Source organism: Anopheles ziemanni, chromosome 2, assembly GCF_943734765.1.
Source record: "Anopheles ziemanni chromosome 2, idAnoZiCoDA_A2_x.2, whole genome shotgun sequence".
NCBI classification, from domain to species: domain Eukaryota; kingdom Metazoa; phylum Arthropoda; class Insecta; order Diptera; family Culicidae; genus Anopheles; species Anopheles ziemanni.
The window spans coordinates 11770910-11798237 of record NC_080705.1 but is presented as its reverse complement, the minus strand read 5'-3'; the positions used below and the strand labels follow the sequence as shown (position 1 = coordinate 11798237).

General features: G+C 44.3%; 1 protein-coding gene across 1 annotated transcript in view; it reads left to right on the top strand.

Moving 5' to 3' along the window:
* Positions 1-27328, top strand: part of LOC131287569 (protein artichoke) — a 54395-nt gene that overhangs the window by 10238 nt on the left and 16829 nt on the right. The window contains exon 2 of the mRNA XM_058316633.1: positions 20918-21062. Within this exon, the coding sequence (XP_058172616.1) occupies positions 20918-21062 (145 nt within the window). The remainder of the gene's footprint in view (positions 1-20917; positions 21063-27328) is intronic.

Here is a 27328-nt window from a genome sequence, read left to right as displayed (position 1 = left end):
TTTTCCGCTCTCCAGCCAGCCTTCGGCATAACGGCACACGCCTTTGGCAGAAGGCCAAAGAAGGCACCGGTCGGCACGAAAAGGAGCATTTGCGTGTCGACTTCATTTGTCTCCGTCTCCGTGAACAACGGCGTAGGAAAGTACGTGTAGGGGGGGAATCTTCCCGGGGGTTTGTGGTTCGCTAACGTTCGGCACGGAGTTTTCCGAGCGGTTCAATTTGCCATTTTGCGACGACCGTGGCCTTCTGATGCGGTCGCCGAGGAGATTATATGGCCGCCATGACTTGCTTCAGGGCTTGGACTACAAGCGACGCCCCTTCTCCACCGGATTGACCCGGAAGCGGAAAAGTACGAGCAAGCGAGCGAGCGAGCGAGCGAACGAGAGTCTATTTCTGTTTATTGTTGTTTGCAAAATTCAATCTACAATCAGTGTTGATTGAGTGACATTGAGAATTTCCCGTCCTTATATTCTCCGGGAAAAATAGAGATTGTTTCGAGCGGAATGCAAATCGCGCGCCGTGCTCGTACGCTTCTGGTCCTCCCTCTCCCCCTCGGAATGACTGGGCAATTTCCACCAAACACTTCTGCCGATACACGTACGACGCTATCGAGCATTGGAGTAGGTAAGACAATGCGCCAGGGATTACTTTAAACTTTAATCCTCGGCAGGCTCGGCCAGGCCCGAGCCGTCAAAAAAAGTTATGGTAATTGCACTGCGGGGGATACGATTTTCCGACTTTTATCAACATCATCCCGTCCTCCCCTTCCTTCGTCAAAACATTTCCCGGAAAATGTGCGACACTGTCATCGTTTCGATCGGTGGTGGTGGTGGAGCTCAGCTTTCCAGCTGAATGTAAATAAAAACATCAACGATTCAATGAATGTTATCGTAAAACGATTTGCCAATCTCGTGTACCGTCAGATAAATGTGTATGGGTGGTGGTTGAAAGTGCAAACCTCACCGTGACAGCTCGGAATGGAAAACCCATCTGGCTGGGCCGTGATCACCATTAAGTGGTTAACGGAAATGGTTTCTGCTCGCGAGGGAAGGAGGTGAACTGGGTGAAGCTGAGGGGAATGGAAAATTGGATACAAAAATGAGCAATCGCAAGCACCGACAGCGGCAGGGGCCACCCACTAACAGGTGCCATTGAGCAAACATGAAAAAGGGATATCTAGAACGGGGATGCATTCTTTTTGGTATTCCAATCACGAGAAGAAACCGAGGAAAGGGGAAGGAATTTACTTTGATTGTGTTGGATGGAGTAAGTTTGATTCTCGATATTGGATTACAGATTGAATTGAATCATTTTTCCGGCAAAACGAGCGGTAAGTTTGGTTTTGCAAGGACATGGAGTTATCAAATAGGCTTTATAGATAGTGAAAGCTCAAAGTGAACAATCTTTTCCCAAAACAAACTTGTTCAAGTTAGTTTTTACCAGAAGGATAGAAATATCAAGTTAAGTTTAGGCAATTCTAAACGCAATTTATTAAAGGAAGAAACTATCATGCGTATTTTATTTGAAGCAGAGCAAAAGAAATCATCAATCTTCTGAAACGGACATCGTTAGCAAAAATTGCTTAGTAACGCTGCTAAGCTGGAAAGAACGATCTGACATTCTTTTTCCATAGATTGGATAAAGGAAGCGGTTAAACTAAACTTAATATTGCAGTAAACAATCGTGTTTTAAAACACAGCATGAAAGTATTTCAAAAGTAAAACTGTACAGAAATAAAACCAAGCCGTTTAGAATTAAAACAATTCACTGTGAATTTTATTTTTGTTTAAAAAATACGTCAGTAATTACTCAGTTTTAGTGAATATCTACACTTTGAACCTGAACATGGACATATACTTTGTATCTAAATCGTGTCATTTTCAAACGGTTGCTAAACACTACCGTCTAGGAGAACTTTCTACCATTTAGGTTTGGATCATTACCTGCAAATCTTAATAATTAATGCAAGAGATAATTTAGTTAAATTTGCACTCAAAGATTACCGTACCGCGGGATTAGAAGAGGGTAAATTTAAACGTGAGGCACGATGTTTCAAAACACTTTGCCGTATCACACGATCGGTTAAACAATTCCCGCACGTTACTGCTGCTCACGGCTAACATTGCTCTAAGGCCAAGCAACCCACACACACATCAGCTCCTTCCCATTGCGGTACCTTTACGGTCTCTAAGAATAATTCCTCCTTAACACACAACTGCACCTGAACACCTGAACCGGGACCTCCCCTCGCGCCAGATTCGGCAACGTTCTTGGCACAATCATTTTCCCTCGGTTATGAAAATATTTTTCTTTAATTTCTCGCTCTTTATCTTCGCCGCCTTTTGCGAGCTGCCAGGTTCCGGGGCGTTTTCGCGACGGATCCGATGCGGGACTGCAACCGTTCCCCGGTCCGGGTCTGACGTTGTTTGCCTTTGACTGCGTATGCATGCCACGGGTTGGCAAACTCCGTGGGCGAAATATTCGAGCAAAGATTCGCTGCGTCAGGATGATCATCCTTGCGGTCCCACTGTGGTGACACACACACACACACACACTCACACATACAAATTTCCGCGTGCTTTTACGTGCATCTCCTGGAACGATGCATCCGGATGAAAGGATGCGCGCGTATCCTGCGGGTGTTTCTGGCGGTTCTGGAACCCGTATCGCTTTCATTCGTACCGGCGTTTTGGAGAGACAAGTTCTTGGAATGCCTGTCCTCCTCGGTGCGCAATGGAACAAATTTAATTAGGTCATTTCTGGTTGCGGTTTCCGTAACTCTGGCTCTAGGCATGAGTTATTTAAAGTAGAACGAAACAAGCCACTCTATTCTGTTAATTTTTATTTAATATTTGTCAATTATTATAGAAAACTTTAAGTTAGAAATGAACCACTTTTGCTTGGTTTTTACTGTCATAGATATTTGCTTTGTCATTCTATTTAATGGAGCACAATTCATGTTAATCCGAAACAAGTACACCCAAACACTCCCTTCGCGTGCTTTCGACTTCTCGTGAGCAATTACGCATTATTTATTAAACACACCGCCTTATCGTTGCATTATTGATTTCCCGTACGTTCCTGATTTATTAAAACACCTTTAAAACAATTACACACGGGACCTCTCCGGCATGCGATGACTCTTCGGAAAAAAGTCCAAGGGTGGCGCGGGCGCGTTACATGCAAATATATTTAATCATACTAAGTGTACCATTACTTCGCTCGAGATATTTACTTTCCAGAGAAGCTCACACCAAGTAGTACGAGTGCACCGTAATTTGTGAATCCCGTTAAGTATTCCAGGCCCGTGACGAGCGGCACTAAAGCCCACCGGCAAACCGGTACCACTAATCGTCACACGGAAAATTCACCTACCACCGATGGCTGCGAAGAGAAGGGAACAACGAATGAAACAAAAACCAAAAGACACGGAAGGTGAAACGGCGCCTATTATCGGGAACAGGATCTGGCTAGCGTATGAGTTTGTGTCCCAGACCGAGTACTGCCCGTGTGGTGCTACCAGCAAAACGTGACACACTTTCCCCGGGGAGCATAAATAACGCCCCGAATGGTCCCCGAGAGAGGCTCGGATAGGAAAATGATGATCCCTATCAGCTGCCTGCTAGTTGTTGTGCCCCTTTGGCAGGACCAGGTCGGTCCATGCACACGTGATACCATTTGCCAGTTGCTTAGACCCTCGGATTCCCGTGGGGAATGCCACCGGAACCCAGAATGTGCCCACGGGTTGGCGCACCAGGAAGCAGCAGTAGCTGTTGGGAATGGTTGACTTCGGCCAGTTGTACCAAACTGGGTGCTGTGTACCTGTTAAACATGCTTCCGGCTCACAACATTGTCACATGTTGAACGCTTATTCTATTGTCACTTTTGGGACACCGAATCAAACCACCAACAGCCATTTCGTTAATAGTCCTTTCTAAACTTCTGTTGGTGATATCAAAATCTTCAAGCTTTGAATTTTGATAAATGAATATTGCAACGCACAGAATATTTATGTTGTTGGAAATGGAGTCATTTAATAGATTGGTTTTCACTGAAGTTCTTTGGATGAAAGCCATCATACGTTGATATTTATTTTCAGAGGATAGACACAGAAATAACAATCCATTTTTGATGCGAATCTTTTCCTCTTCACGATAAACTCGGATAAAAGTAATCGTGCACTTACATTTATATTCGTACGATAGATTCTGTCACAGAAATAACCATTCGGTTTTAGCTTGATAAAAATATACCTCTTATTTTTGCAGATGTCAAAATTAACCCCAAAGAAATACTGACAAAATGCAGAAGCTAACAGTGGTATTAATTGGCTTACTATTTCTGGCTTCCCAACATATCTGGCTACTGAAATAAACACCTTATAGTGTTATATACACAGTTTTATTTTCGCATCTCCATCAATAGATGCAAACAGAATAAAAAACAGCCATTCACAAAAATAGCCTCCGGCAAAATAAGCCACAAATATCGGTGAACCACCAAAATAGCAACCGGTTTGCGTGTCAAACGGGCCCGATCCAGTTAGCTGCATTAACTATCACTATTTACGAGCCGCCTCACGCCCGTTTATTCACACATCAAGCACGATTTACTTTGCCATTTTATGTTGCCATCATTCCGTTTTGCCTTTCACCGGGCTACCAGGAAATCGGAACGGTAGATAGAACGACGAGAAAGAGAAAACTAGTCCTGGCTCACCGAAGGTGTCAAAGGAAATTTGCATGATTTGTAAGGATTATGAGTGAATGCAAAACCCAGCTTGGCGTGAAGTGTTTGATCGGCGGCCGTAGCGTTAAACGCAACCATGCTAATAAATAAACATCGGTTAAATTGATTACTTTGCTGCATTCAATGCTGATTGAGTGACGTAAGGATGAATTAAAATCAATGTGAAAAAAGATAGCATAGATAAAAGGATCCATCACCACCAATGTACTTGTAATTGTACTGAAGAGGTACAATTTGTTATGTGCGTTAATCATTATTTATCGTTTATCAATACGCATCCTTTTCCACCTCTCATAGTATCCATTCTTTTATGTTGTTTAGAACGCTGCAATAATGAACCACAAAACTCGTTCAAATAGTATCACTATTTTCGTACTATCTCTCGAAAACGAACTTTTACACTCTTTCAACTTTTTTTTGTTTTTGTTGCAGTTGCTTTACTCTTTGTTTATACGACTTAATCTTATTGGTTAAAAACTATTATTAAAAATTTTAAACGTTTATAAATCGATCCAACTTGTTTTTCGGAATCACAAATAAAACATTTTAACTGATGGCAATGCGTTCATTGAATTTTTGCAACGTATAAGCAACATAAGAAAAGAATTGATACATAGAAGGATACGAAAAATCATACAGGTATTGAAATATGAACGATCGTAATCAACAACAAGAGCGCATAAGCTTTTGGTCTACTTTTTATATTCATTTCGAGATCGGGCAGATATAAGATGATGATAAAAACTCATTACCTAAGCCACGGCTTGATTATGTTACGCGCTAAAATTACTGTCACACGATTTGTTCCATCTGGCATTCGTTTCCCTAGCACGCTATCACGTTCCCAGGATCGCACTACTCGGGACATTCCACACACCAAGGGCTTCGCCGATGCGTGACTACAAAGCGAAAAGTGTGTACACCGTTGCCTGGCCCTGTAGGTATGCTTCTCCGCTCGGAAAGATTCTCGTCCAAAGGTACCCGGTTGAAAGCAAATAATTCATCAGCTCAGGTGAAACGCGCTGCGATACGGCGCTCAGACTCAGAGTTCGTCAGAAATGCATCGGTACAAGTGCCGGGAGGAGGTGAGAAAAAGAGGGCTCCGCGAACTGAACACCCAACCGGGGAAGGAAAGTGGCGAAACCGGTGCCTCGGCGAAACCTTAGCAACCAACCGGCGCTACCGGGTTCGTGGAAACATATTTGCATGATTGTATAATTGCATCGTGGCACGATAATTAAGCCCGAAGTGGAATTGAAACAGACGTGAGCTTTAAATCACCGACTTGTTATAATAGTTCACGCCGAGCTGGCACGTGCGGTGACAAATTCGAAAAGCAATGTTACCAACGCACCACCACCATCAACAGTTCCAGGAAGGCGGCCCATCGCTGCACCCGTCCCGAAAAGTGAACCTTGCGATTTCGGCGAGCCACCGCGAGCAGTACCTTCGCGCGAAGGACACTTTTCGGAGGTGACGATTCGAATAATATTCTGCGGGCGATCGTTTGCCGAAGGCGCGACCGGCGCACATTGCGTGGCAAGTGGCAGTGAATTAGGCATGCAACTTAGTGCTGAATATTTCAGTACGTATACGTTCGGTCAGGGTCGGACGCGAAGGGAAGTAAGTACTAACCCAACCGGTTGCGTGGCGTGGCTCACTTTGCACTCCCCGGTGGCACCTTGAGCGTGGAAGTGAGTCGCCCGTGCCCGAGGGACAGCGTATCGCAGCCGTTCGGCTAGAGGCACATCCCACGAATGTGTGTGTGTGTGTGCAAAATATGCCATCACCGGAACTGGGCTGTCCGACACGTTTCGGTGGAAAAAAAACTTACCCGTTGGAATGGAGACGCCCAGTCATTTGTAGAATTGAGAGCGCAGTGAGATCCGGAATTGAGTTGATTGATGCATCACCTGACGGTGATGGTGTGCCTTTTACGACGATGTAAAACTCACTGAAACTAGGAGAAATGTTCACCCTGGAAGGGCGTTTCAACGACCCACTCGGGGTTATCTCTTAATCTGGAGAAAAGTGTTTAATTTTCTTGCTACCCATTTCGAAGAAGTCATCAGCTATACTCTACTTTTCCAACAGCCAAGACAGTTGACTAATTTTTATCATCTCTCTGGACTAAAATCAATGTTTCGAAGGTGGCTTACGAGAGCATTGACGTAGCAGTAAAGCAGGAGTACCTTCATACCGTAGAACTACTAGGCCAAACGCCACAAAGTTTAATTTAGGCAATAAACTGCCTCACTCTTCGCTTAAGGTTGTTGGTTTTCTTTTTTGTCGTAACTGTAAACTTCACTATCCAGCAAGCAACGTCTTCTCATGCCTTATGTGAAGCGTAGTTTTTAGTAAAACTCCTAAGTGCACCAACCTGCCCAGTCTCTGATGCTTCAATTTTCGAGTCCGGGATGGGACAAGTGTTCTTGACAACATCCTTTACCATCGGAAGGAAAATAGTTACGAGTGGGTGGGTTGGCAGAAAAAAGGGGTCACGAAATAAATATGCTAGCAAAACATACTGCTTTCCCCCACCAACAGTTCCACTTTCCGCTGCACTTTACTATTTGCCTAGGGTCGAAAATTGGCCACATCAGTCTCGAAGTCTGTTAAAAGTCCTGAAACGAAACGAAAGCTCCTTCAGCGAGCGAAGCGGAGTGGTGGGCGGCCAAAAAAGAAGGTTTTATTACTGGTTGGACGTCCTTTCCGAGCGTCCTGCGAAAGAGCGAGCATGAAACGTTTACGGCTTAATGGTTCCGGGCAACTTTAAATACCAATAAGCTTACTTTTACGATGATTACTACTATGCGCACGATAATGACAGTGCCGGCGCTGGAGTCGACGAGCGAAGAAAGAGCAACAGTTTGGTTGCGGGCTGGGAGATCGGGAAGCCAAGAGATGAGCAGATTTGCCAACGGTGAAGATTACCCGAACCTTACGGTTTTCTTCGCCACCGGATGGGATGGGTGAGAGTTTTAAATGGAGGAAAGGAATTACACCATAATATTTGTTGATGCACGGAAATGGTTCACCTTTTGAGTAGCGTGGCCATTGTCTTCTCGGGTGTGACGTTTGTTGCCCTATATTATTTTATGGTACAATAAAAACATAAATTAGTAATTCTACCAACTGCATAAGTTCACTCTCTAAAAAATTTGATACAAAACTGGAAACTTTTCTAATTTTTTATAAACGAAAAATGTAAGCTTTATCATAAAATACTACCTTCCGCATGCAATCTTAATCAGATGTTTACTTTTGACAACGTTTTACAAACAAAAACCACGCCACCTTGGATTGGTTAAACGTAGGCCTTAACTTATCCCACCATGTAATTAACGTGCCAAAGGCCGTGAGTCAAGGGTGCCTTTGATTATTAAATTATTAGCCACATCTGTAATGAATGTTAATCGATTTCAGTGACCTGCGTCAACAATAAAAACAAAGTAAAATAAAACCACCCCACCCAGCGACCGGTGTGTTTTGCATGAAACCGACCTTTGACCGACGAAAATCGATTCGCCAACGATTTCCCACGTTGTTTTTCGCCATATTATACGTGTGGAGTATGGTTATTTTCCACTTGCTTTCGGCTTCGCCAGCGAAGTGGTTATTATTTCTCTTTCTTGACATAAAGTCACCCGGTTACAGCGCCAACCTTCCCGTGAGCACCGACGATGGCGTGTTGTGGGCAAATAAAACTTTAATCTACTCCCGAACGAAGAAGCAAACCCCCATAGGGCGTTGTTTGAACAGACCGACTTTTGCCACACGCGGCTGTAGGACGTCGTGTGTGTATGTGCTTGTGGGTTGGAGTATAAGTTTCCGAGACGAAGTTTTCGCGGAGTTTCCGAGATGGTTCGACACGCGTTCAAAGAGTAATCGATACGATTGTAAGAATCGGAGTTTTCCTGCATTTTGGCTTTCCGATAATTTCATTGGATAGCTTTTTCTTGTTCTTACTTCAACATCGGGTGAAGGTGGTTTGAGTATCGATTTTTGTACGATCAATTGAATTTAAATTGCCTAGTGGTATCTTTAAAGAGCATCCCTTAAAACTTACCTTCTCATTGCCATGAGTTCGAATTTTCGACAGACTCCTTATAAGCAATGACTTATTTATTAATCAGGAAATTTGTATTGCTTTCATCATCCATATTTCTACATGTATTTGCCATTCCTTGAAGAGTAAAATTCTGAAAGTTCATCAATTAAATTATACTAAAATCATTTTTTTTCTAACGGAATGAAATTGGCTTTTGATGCTAAGAAAAAATGCGTTTTTCTTAAATGCACTGCTGCATACAATTGTTTCTCAGTAAGTTTTATTAAGTAAAATAAAGAAAAATAAAAAGTAAGGGATATATTGCAGTAGTAGTTTTGACGATTTTCAGGGATCAATCATTTGCAGCTTATATTAATTTTCAATATCACGAATCATCATTCTCGAATAAGATAAACCAACGTTGTCATACCGTAAATGGTACCAAACCATTGCAGTCTGATCGTCTGGTGTTTCTTTATAACGCCCGTTCAAATTGGCAAAGGAGCAGTGGTAGTACCACCAGGCCCCTTGGCTACTGCTAGCACATGTGCCCCCGATTTGGTCATTGGTGTTATCGAACGTGCTAAACTTGAAGCCCTTGTTGTTCGCCATCGAATCTCCTGCAGTACCTGAGTACCTTCCTAACTTCGTCAACTTGAACTGGTCGGTTTCGCTACCGATCTCAAATTCGTTGTACCGAGCGTATCCGTGTTTTCCTCTAAAATCCTTGACTTCAACCAGCAGTTCGTGGGGCCGGTTATTCGTTATTTCATGCATATGCTCTAGCCCAAGCCAGAACTCACCATCCAGGTCCCCGAAACCATCACGGTACTCGGTCCAGTTGCGGTAGAAGTCAACTGAACCGTTGAATCTATACTGAACCACTGTCCAGCCTCCCCCGAACTGTGTGTTTTGTTCACAGAGGACCTCAAACGGTGTGGTATTTTCTCCACTTTGAATCATGTATTTTCCCGACTTATTAGGCGCTTGCCGACATGAACTCACTGGACGAATGTCCTCGCTTGCTTGAACACTCTGCACCTTTTGCTGCAAAAAGAGATATGTTTCAATTTGACACTTTTTCAATATTAACCAGCTCATTTTTCGCGATTGGATAACTCACCTCAGTTGAGCGTTCCTTTCTTCGAGCTCCCTTCGCCGAAAAGTCATATATCTCCTCCATGTTTCTCAGTTGTGTAGGGTGCACTTTTTCCATCCTTTTGTTCCAATCTTTCTCGAGATTTGCCTGTTTGTCAAACGATTCTGAAGTCTCTCCACTTTCCTGCAAAGAAGTTTCTATTGTGTTGGTAATGATCTCAAATTCACCTAACAATTTTTATATTATTTTTTTCATCAACTATTAATATTTCTCTAATGTCATTAAATACTTCTAAAAATTTAATTCTATCACCTTCTGCGAATTCTCCATGGTTGTCTTTATGTTTTTCTCAGCCGTGTGCAGTTCGTCATCCAGATAAATCATCTTTTTCATGATTTGTCCTAACTCGGACTTTCCAATCGCCATCGTAAGCTGGCCGGATAAAACAACATCCCAACACAGTAGCACGAACCACCCGTTGATGTTCATGACGTTAAAATAGCTTTTTCACACCTAATTACAAACACTTGATCAAACCGAATGTTTAACGACGACTGGGGCTCGGAATGAATTCGTTTGGGAAGGAAGTACAAAGAACGATGGCACGACATTCGGTCTGAGCGATAATGCAATGTTATTACCAACAGGCAGCCCAAACACCCTGGAATACATTTTGGCAAGAACATTTACTTGCAGGGTGGTCCATGAGTGATTATAGTGATCATACAAAATTATGATCACTATGTGATTATAGTGGCAAGTGTCGATTGGTAGTATGCTTTCAAATGTAATGGAATGAATACGATAATTCGTTCCATTAATCGACAGATATATTTTTCAGACTTAGCAAACTCAACTGACGTGCTCACCCTGTGAAACGTATATGAATCCTTTTTGAAAACCGAGGTCGGCTCACTTACTGATTATTTTGAACGTTATCGCGAAAGGATATTACGTTACAGCTATGCGATTTGACGAACGCTCTTATGAGTGTGCGGCTTTCGTTTTTATTCTTTTCTTCCTTTGTAAGCATACTCGCTTTTTGAAATGTCGTTGCCTGATTACCAAATGCCCTTCAGATGGTAGTGGAGAAAGAAACATTTGAGTATTGGCATGTGTTTGATAGTACAGTAACAACATAACTAGTGAAATTCTGTTGTGAGATATTTTTTTATTTTTAGTTTTGCACTCAATTGAATACTTTTTTATTTTCATAGCCTTAGTAAACGAGTAAATATAATTTAACCATCCGCATTTCATGGTTTTCGGTTCGTTTGACTGTCCTTTATTGCTCGTTTGATTTTTGCGACAATATTACTTTCTCGCCCTAATGGTGTCTCGTGGGGGTTTGTTTATTATTTGACCCCGCGGGCACCATCCTTTCACCGCCACGCTTGGCCCTTCACTTAATCAAACAATTTGTTACCCATCACCTTTGCCCGATTGCATCATAACATCGTACCGCTTAGCGGCGGCACTTCGTACCTTGCCATGTCCTCGCGACACTCGATTAAGACGAAAGAGAGAGAGAAAGAGCACCGTCACCCATAAACCTTCCCTTCCTATTAAACGCTTCCAAAGTGGTTATGACGCTACGGGATGCTGTTCTCTATCGCGATTTCGCACCATCCAGCCGGGGGATGGTGCCCAAGCGGACCGTACCTTCAAGTTCCCCAACGAGAAACGGAAAGAAGACGCCCACGGTTGGCCAACATAATAGGCAATCGAGTGATGGTTGCGCACGCCTCCTCACGCACGCGTGCCCACGAAAAATGGCTCGTAATTCGCGAAGCGGAGCATCAAGAGGAAAAATCGTAAAGATTATCCAAACACACCCACCCACACACATACCGTCACACAAGGAAACTTTTCCGAGTAAGTTCGGTCCCGACCTAATCAGATTAGAGAATTGTTTACTTATTTATTTAGTTTGGCGACTGCAGAAATGTTCCGAGAAACGCGCACACCGGAGGCAGATTGTAGCAGACTCAGGTCGTGGGACAAACAATCGGGTGCGGAGTGGGCGATCCGAGGCGGAACGTTGTTGTTTGTGTGTTTTTTCCAGCTTTGTAGCCGCTTTGGAGGCTGATGAAGCGTACGGCGTCCCATCCGCAGGATGACGACGACGACGACGAAGACGGGTGGAGTGGCAAAACAACCAAAGATGAGTGGCAAAGTTAGAGCGATGGCCCCGGCGGGTGCGCCACTACAGTCATTTATTTCGCCAATCTTTTCCGCCGCTCGTGCAAAGGTTCGTCCCGCGGACGAGTGGAAGATTAAGCCGAAAGATTAGGCGCACGGCCGAATTGAATTAGGAGATTCGGAAATTAATTGCTAATGGATTTCCGATTGTGCGCGCCTCCCCCCCAGGGAGGAGGGGTTCCTCATTCGATGAATCGACGCTAGATAAGGCACCCTTCGGCTTTGGCTTACGATGTGAAAGTTTTTATTTGCCTATTTCCTTCATGGGATGAGGCGCGAAGGGGCACTCGAACCTGTTGTGAACGCGTGTTGTCGGCTTTTTTCTCTCTAGCTTGTAATTGTGTTGATAAGATTGTGACAGCGTTCTGGTGAATAAATAATCGCTTATGCTTGCAGGCAATTCCCACTCAATCATCAAACACAAACAGTTTCAGCGACTAGTTTGCGTATGTTATTTTAATTTCTTACCTAAAGCAAATTAGAAAAGGTTAAGGTGATTAGACATTGACGATGTAAGTGGTTTTAACAACTTCAGCACATTTATAAACGTCTTCGATAAGTTTGATTTAAAAACAAGTTGGAAATAAAGAACTCAAACATGACATACACGTGGCTTCATTTAAATGCTCCTCAACCAACCATAGCATCTTATAGCACTTCTTGGCCCATCCGGCAGGGGGACTTAATGGCAGAAACCTTTCCCAGCTAAACAACGGCCTACTGAGCTTAATATTTTTCATTCCCGAAAAGATTCTATTCTTGGCTCCTTGGCTGCCAATTCCTTCGAGCAAACGTGGACATAAAATGTCGTACCCTATACGCTTGAGTGCTGCGCGTAAACAGTAATTTAAAAAAGGTCACCTCCAACCGCATGGCAATGGCAAGGATGCGGCCCCGTTGCTCCGGATTACCCCGTCCGCTCTGCGCCAACACCCAAGAACTAGCACAGCGAACAACAACCGGCGACAAAGTGTAAACATATTTGTGTCCCAGAAAAAGCAAGCCATAAAACCGAAAACTAACTGATGGCGAAAGCTAATTTTCGGCGAGGCGAGCAAATGTGGCGTGGAGAGCGAGAGAACGGCGCGAGCGACACTCGGCGGTGTCATTACCGTGCGCCAAAGTGGGTCTGCTCCTTGGAGACCTGCTCCAATCCTGCAAGTGCCAAGATAGTAGTGCCCCGGAAGGTTGCCCGCACCCGAAAAGCCACGAGTGGAAAGATTTTCAGCCATCCGATGGTTGGGTAAAAACAAGCAGAGCCCGGCTAAGTGCGTCGCTGTGTACCGCGAGGCGCCCAAGAAAAGGATGTTTTCGTGTAAACACGATGTTACAGCAAGTAATGTAGATTTTCGCCATCACCACCACCACCACCACCACCACCACCACGAACCCTTAGCGTTACTCTTAGTCCAACGAACGGAACCGAAACGTACAACCGAAAGCGTCGTAGCACGGAGCACCGCGACCGCTCGGAGGCTAATGTTACAAGCTTGTAGCTCTAATGGGAGCTAGTTTTGTGACAATCCACCCATCCGGAACCGGTTCACCGGATGTGGCGAATGTATGCTCGCACCAGGTTCGGTTCACGCTGCCAGAATGGAAGGTCCCTTTCCGGCCGTTTCGAACTGTTGACCATGGAACGATATGTTTAATTATTATTCCTTCGGAGCGAGCGATTGCTCCGACCGCAAAGTGCACCAACTTTACGAGATGATTGTGAAAATGGGTTCAATTGTTTCGAAGGGGAATGGACCGTTTCTGGAACATTACCAATACGGTCGATGCTGGCGAAATCGGACGCAAGAAAACTGCTGAATGCTGAAACGTCGGTAAAGTTCATCCATTCAATGTGGATTCTGAATCCGAGAGTCTGTTCGAAACTGCGTTGAAACTGTTTTATTTATCGTTCAACAAAGTTAGTATTGCAATAACTCCAAAAACTTTAGGGAACTTGTGTTTGGCAAGTATGACTTTAATTTTCTGTTTTATATGACATAACTAGATTGAATACAATTTCTTCCATTAGGATATTGAAAGGATAGAAAAGTTCTAACGGAAAATATAATGCAAAATCGTGAACGCAACACGAAAAGTCATTAAAGAGAATTAAAATCTTTTTACAAATGCCGTTCGTACAGGATCTGTATTTGCTATTTTTATACCGTTGATGCAGTTTCAACAGTGGGATTTCAAAATATTTCTATCAAGAGTCATATGATTTGAATATCAAACAGCTAATATGACAGGAGTGTATTAGATTAAATTAGAGGTACAGTGTGTCGCAAAACATACCTAACGTTTGATTTGTTTTTTACAAAAAAATTACCTCAAAATTTACCTCAAAATTCTTAAACATACAACATATTTCAATTAAATAAATTATTTCTACATTCGGTGCTAACCGTCATTTAAAATAAAAATTTAGATAAATAAATGCAATCCAAAGAAACGGAGAACATTCGCATCGCCTGAAACTGTTGTCGAACATGAACGATCATTATACCGAAAGCAAATCGTTGCCAGCCTTTCCCACGAAGCGAACCCCGGAAAGGGGCACAACCATAAATCTTCGCAGCGTACCGTGCATCGACCTGATAACGGCACCGATGTGTTTCCCTCTCCACCCCACCCCCGATTGCAATCCCGTGTAACAAATCGAGCATTAGTAGCAATTAAACGGGGCGGCAGGTTTCAAACCAACGGAGGGAAAAGTTCGCAATCGAACTGAAAGTGACCGGTTGGTTTTATGTTCTGTTTTTTTTTTTTTTGTTTTTTGGTTCACCAACTTATTAGCAAACCAATTCCAATCGCTCCGGGGGATGGGGGGAAACGAGTGCAGCTTATCGGCCCGCAAAGGGTCCGGGATGAATTTAATTATTCATCATTTTTATTGCACTTCGAAAAGTACATTAAAAACGGATCGATTTCGAACCTCCGTTTATCCCCGAACGAACTGGCCGGAGTTACTGAATTCTGTCCGGATCGTTCGGCGGGTTTGTAGGATCTCCGAATGCCGGAGCTGGAGTGAACCACCGGGCGGGAACCGGTGAGAACTTTTGTACCAAGCCAAAAAGTGCCGCTGGCTGGCAAGCAAAATCTCGCCCTCGTTATGGCCCCGTTGGAGTGAACGAGAATGCCAACGGAGTGAGCGAGTAGGTGAGATGAAGTCGGGTCGGTTCGGCCCAGGAGATATTTTTGTTTCCATTCCGTGGTGTCCGTGGGGGCTTTTGAGTTTCCATCAAGGTTGGTAACTTTATGAAAGGGAATTTATACAAGGTTTTTTCGCCACGGCCACCCGCCCCAGACAGCTACTTTAAACTTGTTTCCACCTCCCCCGAAAGCAAACCACAAACATCCTAAGTACCGTGCTATGATGCCGCTGCTATCTCTCTCACACAAACCCAGCTCGGAAGGACACCACCTCACCGGTCCTGCCCGGGAAGTTTACTGTTCTTGGGAGATTCTTTTCTGTCGCTATCCCACTCTGTTTTCCGACAGTACCTTTCTCGGGGGGTCTTATCTCACCGGTGGAATCCCGTAAGAATTCGCCTTACACCGGAGCATACCGGGCACGGGAAAGTTTCCCCCTTTGCCACGCTCCCGTACGACCCTGTTCTGGAGGATTCTGCCAGAAAGACACACACACGCGCTAAGGAGAAAAAAAAATCCTCCAAGAAAAGCCAACCCAACCGGGGGGCGAGGCTAAATTTTTTCGAGTGAAAAAAAAGTTTAATTGAAGATAAAGTAACTTCCCATTCTGAGGAGGGGGCGGGGGGTTCACCCTCCCCGAGGTTTCGTCTCGCCCCACGGCGAGATACGGCGAGACGAGAAACCCGCTGAATACATTAATTCATTACGAAGTTTTCACCGGAGGATTAAGCGAAAATAGGAACCCAAGAATCCAGCGAAGGGCATCGGGTCCTTTTGGGGGGTGGGTTTTTCTCCCGCGAAAACACACGAAACTCGTTTCCCGGACCCTAATGGTATTTTGTGATTCCCGGGCGTTCCGGAGCAAGCTTGTAAAACGGCTGTTACATGTCGGTGTACCCCAAACTATATGCTCTCCTCCCTCACCACGTTCCCTTCCAGTCCGGCATCTCCGTGGTGGCGCATTAACACACGCAAGGATGTTACCATGGCTTCGCGGGAAACATGAATCTTTAGCGAAAGTGGAGGACATACAAATTATTCGCTGTTGTTCTGAGATTGTCTTGCGAATGTCTTGAATTCGTAAGGCGGTGTTCGTTGGAGGATGTAATTGGAAATATTTCAGCACGGAAAGGCACTACCTGCAACGTCGTGGAAATCGGCTGAAGTATGATATGAAAACTTCATGAGCCAGTGAAACCTTATTGTTTTCAGAAACTAAGTATAACAACGCAACAAAGCTTGATTGCATTTGAAACCCTTCTAATTGATGCATGATGGAATAAGTTAAGAAAAGCGTCAAATTCATACTTCACGTGCATAACGCGTATGCTTTAAACGAGAAAATCCACCATAACGACTAGCTGTCGACAACATTCTCTCCATGAGCAGTGGAAAAATCAATCGCAACAAAGTAGCACAGCTGCCACAAGCTTGCAGTCGTTTATGTTGAAATACTGAAGCCATTTTCTAAATTGTTTCTCCGGGACTATTTTCCAACCCACCCCGAGAACCTTCGTTCGAGTTTGGGACAGAGAAATCGGATTAAAATCTGTTGATTCTCAGGCCTCCCACAACAACGCACAAGGCTCCCCGGCTGTTCCTTGGAGGCAAAAGCCGAGCACCGCAGCCACTTCTTACTCTCTGTTCTGTCCCTCCTCCCACGAAACGATGGGGTTTCTTTTCCTCTTGCTCGTGGGGTTGACTTTGCTTGACTTGCTCGCACATCCGAACGATATCCTGTTTGTGTCCTGTCGGCTTGAGATAAAAGAGATGAATAGCATCTCGGTTTGTCGGTTTTTGTGGTTTTTTCCCCTCCTCCTTCCTCCGGACCCCAAGGGGTGAGTGCGATGCATTTTATGTCCCGAAAATTTCGCCCAGAAGTAGTCGAAAAACCACGCACACCAGAGGGTTCCCGACGAGCGAGCAGCTGGTGGGCTTCTGGTGGAACGAGAACATTCCGTTCGGTGCAGCCTTCTCGGGGGAAGGCCACATGGCATTTGGCAGTCCGATTGTCGGATTTTTGTCGTCGTCGGGTTTTATCCGTTCAGCGCCGCGACAAACATTGGCGCACAACCCAGACTCCCCCGGGTGCTGCCTGCTTGTCAGAAATGAAGCAGCATGAAGAATGACAATCAGCTCGAAGACGAGAATTCCCCAGACCAAGGGGGCGATGGCGAGCGAAAAGGCTAAATAGCTCGCCCTTTTTCCCCCCACAGATGCACACAAATACACACACACACACCAAAATACATCAGTCGAGGCAGATAAATGCCATGCATAGCAATTTGGATCTAAAAACCAAACGGGTTCGGGGTCGGCCTGGCCGTGGGACAGATTTTGCGATTCGTCCCACTGAAACCATGAATAAGCAGCTGCACGATTAGACAAATCTGAAGAAATAACATTGCTGCCGACGGGGAACCAGACTCTCTCTCCCGGCAGCCTGGAGCAAGTTTTACGAGCAGCGAAACCGTGGCACCAATCTGAAGTCTTATCTGCTGAATCCCCCAATTTCTTACAGTTGTTGGTACTTGCTTACCCTTTCCACTTTGCTTCGAAATTCTCAAATTCTCAGAGATTTGGAAGCGGCACTTGCTGAAAATATGTTTCGCCTTTACTTCAGCTGCTGCACTTGGGAAGAGTTGTGAGGAAGAAAATGGGATCGGTCGGCTCAAAGATTTACTGATTAGTCGAAAGCCTCGGTCAATGGGGAGCTACTTTGGACGGTTAACAATTTCCGTACATAATGAATAAAGCGAAAGAGGAAGTCAAGTATGGAAGGAAAGTAGATGTTGTTAGTGAGTTTATTTTTCCAATAGCACTACAATACAGATTTACTATCTGGAAGTTATTCAAATTGGCTTCATAGATTCCGGGAGGAGATAAATGATGTATATTCTGTCTTCTTGATTGTGGAAGTAAAAAACCTTTTGGTACTTTGTGATTTGCATGTCTCGTTAATGAGATTGACGCTTTGCATTTTGTTCGAGATATTTGGATACTTTTTTCGTTTTTAATACTAAGTTAGGTTGAGCCTCTTTATAATCCTTTTTTGGACCGACAAATTTGAATGTGTAACTAATGGGTTCTTATATGATACTACTCAATACTCCTTGTGTGTTTTCTTGAAAAGACCTATCGTTCATTTTTGTGTTGAATGACCTTCAACAAACCCGCGTAAGTTCAATGCGTAAGAATAATTTTGCGAAAAAGCGATTGAAAGTAGAGCAGTACTTCTTTGTACTGCTTCGCTGCGAATGTTGACTTTTCGCTCAAGACTTAGTTGGAATTAATCGACTCGCTGAGCAAAAAGTCTCATTTCCACTCTCAAACGAATAACAAGTTTGCAAACAACATAAAGTATGAAAAGCTTAAGATAAAAGAATGTGAAAAACTGAAATGCATGCATGATCTTCTGCGTGAATTCCGAAGGAGTTCTTAACTTTTGGTTTACCAGAAAGAAAGGACTATAAACATACGTACAAAAAATAGTCTTGTATTCCCTTTTTGTAAGTTTCTTCGGCCTACATAGAAGTGCTTTATAACTCGGTTGATATATTAATCATAGTAAAACATCCCAAGGGAACATAACAGTTGGTTCTTGTGCAATGTGGTAGAGTTTACTGGAAAATTGAAGAAGGATGCTTTCACATGCTTCGTTTGAATCAATGACTAACCACTTTCTGAACAATACCAAGCACAGGAAAACAGCTTCCTGGAAATACACTAAGCGTGACAACGTTACAAAATACTGAAAACGCCCCCAAGAAAACAAGAAAAAAATGGAAAATAACATAAAATCTCGTGACAACGCAGCTGGAAACGAAATTAAACGAAACGCAAGCTTTCTGCTCCGAGGGCGACCAAGTAAATTCACCGCTCTGTCACAGATGAAAGATTGTCGACGAAAACTGTTCACCGACCGGTCGGCTCGATGCTTCCGTCCATTCAATTGCCGTTCGCAGCAGACCGAGCCCTTCCCGGAATGTGAAAATGCCATTAGAGCGACAAGACACGCGGGCGAACTTTCGGCCAAGCGCTAACTAAATCGAAAACGCACAAGGCGGTGGATTTGTGCGAGAAAATTAAATTTGCGCTTCGAATTTCACTTCCCCCAACCCAGGGAACAGGGAAAGAATCGTACGTCCCAGCCGAAACACGCTGCTCCGATGAAAAGCTTATCCGACTGCCATCTGTTTACGGTCCGATGTCGGTCACTTGCAAGGCAAGACGTTTTGTCCCCTGAAAGGGTGGGCACCGAAGGGAAAGGCAGTTTCGATCCGTCTTTTAAAGGATTATGAAAAATTAAATCTTCCAAAGAATGAGCCATCTCGACCCGCCCGACTGGGTTTTCTGAGAGGCTGTTTTGTCCCCAAGGGGCTCGTTAAAGGTTCGGCACCGGTCTGAAGTCGATCCCCCACCCCCTCTCGGTTACCTTTTTCCCCACCCAACCAGCAACCGTTTGGCGATGCGGTAAAGGTGATAATGGGAAAATCGGTTCGCCCTTGTTGAGGCGATTTTCTTTGAAGAATGGCTGCTCGGCGGGTTCAAATCATTAAGGCAAGCTGAGCAAGCACGAGCGCCCCGGCGATCCCACCACGATGGCACGACGACAATGGCGAAAGCTGACGATGATAGCGTTGATAGTCTGGTGGGTGCCATCTTGGGGAAACTATACACTGCCGCAAGGCAAAAGGTAGATAGTGGGATCCGAGAAGTCGATGATAATAAATAGCAACAAAAAGAGGCAAAAACACGTTTAGATTTGCAAAGGATGGGGGAAAAAGGAACCAATCATGGGACTCTTTAAAGCTTCGCAGGAATAGATTTCCATGGCGACCGTTTTCGATTGGTTTACCTTTGACGTTGAAGCTCAGCTTACTATGTTCATGTTAAGTTTCCTGCTATAGAACGAGAAAATATACACGAGTGAAGATTGGTTTTGATTCACATCAATTCAATACAAGAAATATGGTATTCCACACAAGGTTATAATTCTTGTCTCAAGTTTTTCCATTCCGTGTTGGAATGTTTTTTTAATGGAATACATTTGCCACGTAAATCATAAATGACCTATTTTACCTTCTTGTTTAACCATTATCGTACAGTTTTTTTTCCTTTCCATGAGTTCTTTCCACTTGCAAAATTCCTCCGGATTGGTTCCTTCCCTCTTCTCTCCCCTTCCTAATCTTTCACCAACAAAACGGTTGTTTGTAATCGTCGAGTGCGTTTGTTCCCTTATTTGTTGGAGTAAATTCATCAAACGAGCTGCCTCATCTCTCGTCATCATGTTTTCGATTAGCGGGGAGGTGGGGCGAAAAAGTCGCCCTGGAATAAGATGAAAATAAACGTGGAAAACCAGAAGCACGTTTTGTGCGTCCCACCCGAAGCGAAACAAAAGACACGTTACTTCATCGCACCGATCGTAAATCGTTCATCGTTTGCAACCACCATTCCCTGTGCGCCAACCCAACCCCAAACCTGGCGCGAACGCAGGATTGTGTTTTCCCACCTATGTTTCGATTAATTTCCCCCCTATTTCCACGCTCTATCGCCTACGCGTTTCCTAACACGCGCTCTCGAGGTGCCCGTTTTTCTAACGACTTTTCCGTCGGTTTTCTTTTCTTCTTTCACTCATCCCGTTCTGTCTTCCTTTCGCCCACCACAGAGTTTCTCCACGGGACGATAAAGCACATCGACATGTCACGCACCTTCATTCACAACGTGGACGACGAGACGTTCCAAGGGTTGCGGCTGGAGTCGCTCAAGCTGGTGGACAACAAAATACAGGACATTTCGGAAAAGAGCTTCAAGTAAGTAAATGTCCCCCTCCTCTCGCTTCCCCCATCATCCTTTACAGCTCCTGCACAGGAAGCGTTTGTTTGCCTACCAAGGTGTCCTGAAGTGGGTGTAAAACAAGCTCGACCAAGAAAGGTCGATTAAGAGAGGGGTCGCACACTGCGGGGAAAGAGAAAGCAGTAAAGGTTGGGCATAGCGGCGACCTATGGATTCTTTGACTACTTCCGCTTACGCAATGGTGTGCGGACGGAGGAAAAATCGGAAAACTCACACATACACACACAGTGGATGAAACTTTTCGCTGACCATTCGTCATCGTTCATCGTCGGGTGATAATTGAAAGCAAAAGTACGACAACTTCCACAACGGTGATGGCGTTTTTCCGCAGTGCTTTCTTTGCCCCTCTCCCACTGCAATGTCCTTGTCCTTGTACCGTGAGAAGAATAGGTCCTTTTGCCACAGCTCGGTTTTCCCTGGAGGGGTTGGGGTGTTTGTAATGACCCACCCTTACCACGCACAGGTGGTCAATGGGGGCCTGGTCCGCCCGGTGGCCCCGTTCGGGGTGGAAAGGTTGGGACGAGGGTGCAGGGCAGGTATGATTGATGATGGCAGTGTCGGTGTCCAGGCACGCCACCAGCACGAGCACCGCAGGTCCTTGCAATGACGACGTCTGGCACGGAGTCCAATTTACAGCGCATTTTTCGTGTGCGGGAAAAATGCGCAAAATACAGACCACACTCACGGACGCACGGTTGTGCTTGGGTGCGGTTGGAGGAATATTTTCCATTTGAGGAAACTCCAGCGAAAGTGAAAAAAAAGCAGAAAACCGTAGAACCACGTTTGTGGTAAATCGATGAAAGGGCAAAAATGAAGAAAAAGCAAGATGGATGAATGAAAGACTGGTGTGAGTCGTACCAGACACCACCGTCATCCCCACATACACACACAACGTTCAAACGGCATGAACAAAAAACATTTCCACCGTTAGTTTATAATGATTTTCCTTTCGACGAAAGACGAAAAACGAAGAAAAATACGCTTCGACTCGGTGGTGAAGTATTTTTTCCACGAAAACGATCATGCAAAACTTAGAATTCGCCTCCGAGCGATACCAAGCGCTGGCCGGGAGGTGGGAGCAACCGCAAGGCGTACCATGGCAGGCAGAGTTCATGATGAGTTATGAATAGGATGTAAAATTTAAATTAAGCGTCGGCGGAGCCGACATTTTGTACTCGCGAATCATGATGAAACGACGCGAAATGTGCTTTATTTGCTTCGAGATGATTTACTGCGACTCGGTGACTGCCTCGGGTGTGTGCGGGTAAGTTTGTCGTCGGATCATATTTTTTGTTTAAATGTAGGTTTCGTTGCGAAAAAAAAAAAATGATTTAAATTAATATCAACGAGAACCTTCAATTAGTGCGATAATAAATAATGGACGGCGAAAAATGAATGGGATATTCTTATTGATTTTATATACTTTCAATTTCAATTTGTCAAAGCGTATTGGATCTTAAAACCAAACAATTTTACACAAAATTTTATTTACTCAATTTTTATCAAATTGATATTCATTCAAAGACATATAGCAGATGATCCTGAAACCTTACGGAACTGTTTAAATTTAAAGGCTTGAAGTTTCTCAAATTAAATACAGGAGCTATCATTAAAGGCGATAAGATTATAGAATGCTTTTCATGCTGTTTACTGATGTTACAATGAACTCACAAGTAAACCAAGAATCATTTATGGTCCACCCTGTATGATTTTTTTGCATTTGCAAAAATGTGGTCGTGATGGTTTCAAGTCGCTGTTGATAATAGCATCACGTTATTACGACACATGTGTACCATTCATGCCATGTAGATTCTTGCCTTTGTGAAACAAACAAATTCTCATGAGCGTCAGTCGTCTTTATGCTTTCGTTCTAATCGTGTTTTCAAGTGTAAAGTGAGCAATAGTAAAGCCATGAATACTAGCGGAAGTGCCGTTGTGGTGTGTTTCGGTGTAGTTCTGTTAGCACAGCTCACAATGGCCATAGGCGGTTTCGAGATGGAGCTTCTACTGAGTAAGATGGACTATTTGCAAGATAAATTGCAAGAAGTGGAACAAACAATGAAAACAAGCATCGAAAAAGTTGACTCTAAATTCGAGACAAGAATGAACGCGTTGGAAGAATTCTCACAAAATACAATGAAAGTAAGTGCCACAGTTTTATAATTCAAATAAAAAGTAACAACAAGTCATAATGCATAGCGGATCGCTTGCAGATCCAACTCCAGACAATTGAAGCATCTAAGGAAAGTCATAAGAATCTGATGGCTAAACTTGAGAAAGAAGTCGTGGAACGGATCGGAAAAATGGATTCTAAAATTGATATAAGAGTGCAGGCATTGGAAGATTCTTTGCAGAAGGTAAGAAAACATGGAAAATGCCTACTAAAGCGCTGGAAAACAACCTACATGAATTTTACGAAATGAATTTCTATCTGTTTTACAGAGCGTACAGACAAGCGAGAACAATACCCGTTCTAAATTGGAAGAGTTAAAGAATCAGATAATTTCTGTAGTGGAAAATGTATATCCACAACAGAAAGCTCAAGACAAAACCTACCAGGAAGCGTCGCAAACTAAGCTAAAGAAAATAGAAGAAAACAAAATAGCTCTTAACACACTTTCCGATTCGATACGCAATATTAGCAGTCTGTCAGAAAAAAACAATAAGATACTAGAGGCTCACTTTTCATATCCTGTTCGTTCATGTCGACAAGTGATGAAACTCTCCGGACGATATATAATTCATGTAGGACAAAATTTGCAACGAGTTGAAGTGTTATGTGAACAAACTAAGTTCGAAGGCGGGTGGACGGTAATCCAGCAAAGGTACGACGGTTCAGTCGATTTTTATCGGAACTGGACCGAGTACCGCAATGGATTCGGGAATTTAAACGGTGAGTTCTGGCTTGGGTTGGAGCATATGCATCAGATGACCAAAAACCGACCACACGAACTCTTGGTTGAAGTGAAAGATTTTCATGGGAACTATGGATATGCTAAGTATGAAGGGATTGAGATAGGGAGTGAATCGGAGAAGTATGTGTTGAAGAAGTTAGGGGCATATTCAGGAACAGTAGGAGATGCGCTGCAACGCCACTTGTATACAAAGTTTAGCTCCTCTGATCGTGACAATGACGAATGGAATGACGGTATGTGCGCGGAAGATCGCCATGGAGCCTGGTGGTACACAGACTGTGCCGATTCAAACTTGAACGGGCGTTATCAGAAAACAACAAGTGATCAGAGTGCAATGACGTGGTTTTATTTCAAAGGCGACTGGCGGGGTCTCTCTTACTCGAGAATGATGATACGCGATAGAATCAATTGATATGAACTTGAAAAAGATGCTCATCAACTTAAGTCTTCTATAGTTGGAACAATATTTTTCCTCACACGTGAATAAATAAGCCTAAAATTTGCAAATAAAAAACTATCGCATTCTCACCATCGTAACGTCTCCAAAAAACTATTGAGAATCCCGCTGTTTAACTGAAAAATAAAACTTCAAATTTCGAGCAACCATGTACTAAGTACATTGTACTTCATCCAGCCAGCTTGACTTATTTCAATAAATAAACATCTGTGGATATTTTTCAGGTGTGTTTATTGGCGTGAAATTTAAAGCATCAAGTTTATTGAGAAAACGCGAGGAAACTCCAAGCCACAGACTTGATCCTAATTGAATTAGAAATGATTTTAAAAAAAAGTTTAAATGATTTAAAACCAAGTCAGTTGAGTTTTTTTTTCTTAAATTTCTGCTTCATGTTTCAGTTCCGAGCTTTATTTTCCTGGCTTAACAAATTCGCTACACGAAAACTGCCACTTAGTAGCTGGTTTAAAAATCAAACAAACTGATTCATAGACCCTCTTGACGAGCTTGCTTTAACATCCCCGGACAGCACTGCGTGGTATTAAAACACGATCGTCGATACCACCGACATCACTTCGAAAAGTTCTACAACACTTTAAACGAGCACGCGCACCCCAACCAGTGTCTGGCTTCATAATTGCCTCAATAAAGTGTCGATAGCTACCGCTGCACATTCCCAGTGCCGATAGTTGCCGGGGCTCGTGCTGACGAAGGCACTATTTTATACGAGCGGCTCAGTACTTTAATAGTTTGATAGCTTTCCGCAGACGGCACGAACGGTGGTGCATCCATGTCGGAGCATAAGCTTTGAAGCAATACTTTGGCACGATTTATTTCCCCTCCAGCGCGATGGCACCAGTCGGTTCTTCGTACGCCCGGATCCGGGCAAGACGACACGAAAAAGTTTTGCCATCGCAGAAGATTAGGAATATATTGTGTTGAATATGTAGACCATCGTTCTGATGGTGCGTGTACGTGTGCGTCATCGAGACACACTGTACTTCTGCTAAGCTTCCCGATGAATAACTGGAAGAGAAAAGAGTTTCCTGCTCGTATAAAATCAGTCCAAGCAAGGACGGCCAGAGGAAGTGGCTGCGTCTTAAACAGGCGCTTGAACAGAGAGAGAGAGAGAGAGAGAGAAAGTGCAAAGGACTTCCGTCAGCAATGAATGTGGAAAATGTTTGCCGAGGAAAATTGGACCGAGTTCGTTCCGCTGGCTGCACACGACTGTTCATACAAGAAATGCTCAAGATAGTCCAAAGTCCACCGCCAGGGCCGCCCGAGTCGACCGGAAGTCGTTGCCGACGCTCGAGTTTTAAGCGCATCCGCAAGCCAACCGGCGGAATGCAACTTCAGCATTTCCGTGCATTATGTTTTATGATTTAAATGGCACAACACCGGACCGGAGTCAATGCGAGGCCAAGACGTAGTCGAGACCGGACCGAAAGGGTCAAAGACGATACGGAACACTATGGGCACAGTGGGCGCCCTAGGTGATGTTGTGACACTTTCAGCAAGCGTCTGCAATAATATTTAATCGGTAGCTAGGAAGCGGTCCATAAACACGCCTGGTGGGAAAAATTATGCTGACTGTATGAAGCTTAAATGGCTCAACACCAATGACTAATGTAAGCGATACGTATACTTCACTATTAAATTATTTTAATGATTTTCTCTGACGTGGAAGGAATCTTATTCTGTTTGGAAATAATTTGTAGAGTGTGGATGGCGCAAACACTCGACTGAAACGAAACCCCAGGATATAAGATTAACTCATGTGTCATTGTTCAACAAGTCACGTGGCAAGGAACGGGAATTGCCGAGGAAAAATGAGCTTCTTCCGTTCCATTTTCCCGTGCGAGGGCACTCGACTCCAACTACTCAGCGTGATTATTTTTGACGCAGCAGTCACTAACTTTGTCAAACTGTCACGGAAACGTACATGACTCGTACGTACCGCTAATGCACTCAATCCATTTGCGAACACACAGTGCCCCGTTGGCTTGCAAATTCTTAATGCACTCTCCTGTTTGCTACAAGGTTCTCGTTTCCCTTCCCCCACCCCCGTCCTTTCCGCTCGAAAGGGCACGAGTGTTTTCACCGCCATAAACAACGCTTCGCCTCGAAACCGAAACCCGCTCGCCCGAAAACACACAGTTCCCAGTGCGCGGGCCACGCACATACATCATACGCCAACACAAACATTTCCGGCCTTCCGGGAGCGCTGCATCCGGTTTCGGTGGCTGCATGCCCGCAACATTATTGCAACGCAGCAAAAACCGCACCGGCCCGGGGGGTGGAGTTCACTTCTAACCCCACCGAACTCGGGAAAATCAAAGCAAATGCATCGTAAACTATAAATGAGCTGCTTGCGGAGGTAAAAATGCATGTGCTGCGGTGCGCCCGGAGGAAAACTTGCAGCTTGGCCAAGCGCAAGGAGGTGACGCGGGTGGACCAGAGGTGGGAACAATGATTGGCTGCATTTTGGTTTGGCTCTTTCGGGCGGAACGCATGGCCGTGCGGAGGGCTGAAGAACGCAATCTACGCTGCGGAAGTAACGAAGAAATGCCGGTTTCCTTTTTGCGAACGCAAGGCACGGAAGAAAACTCGTTTTGTGCCGAGCCAAATGGTTAGTTTATTTCCCCGCTCCCAAACCGAGGCGGCAGGTGTTTCGAATAGAGGGAGCCCGTTTGAAAAGGACTTTGGAGTTGAGTGCATCCATAATAGAATGTTGAACAATGTGTTACCCTTTCCGGAGCGGGGAATATGGCACAGATTTGGCTAACCTTCTGGGAAAGTAATCGGATCTCGACAAATACGGGTGTGTTTACTTATTACGAAGTATGCGCACCTC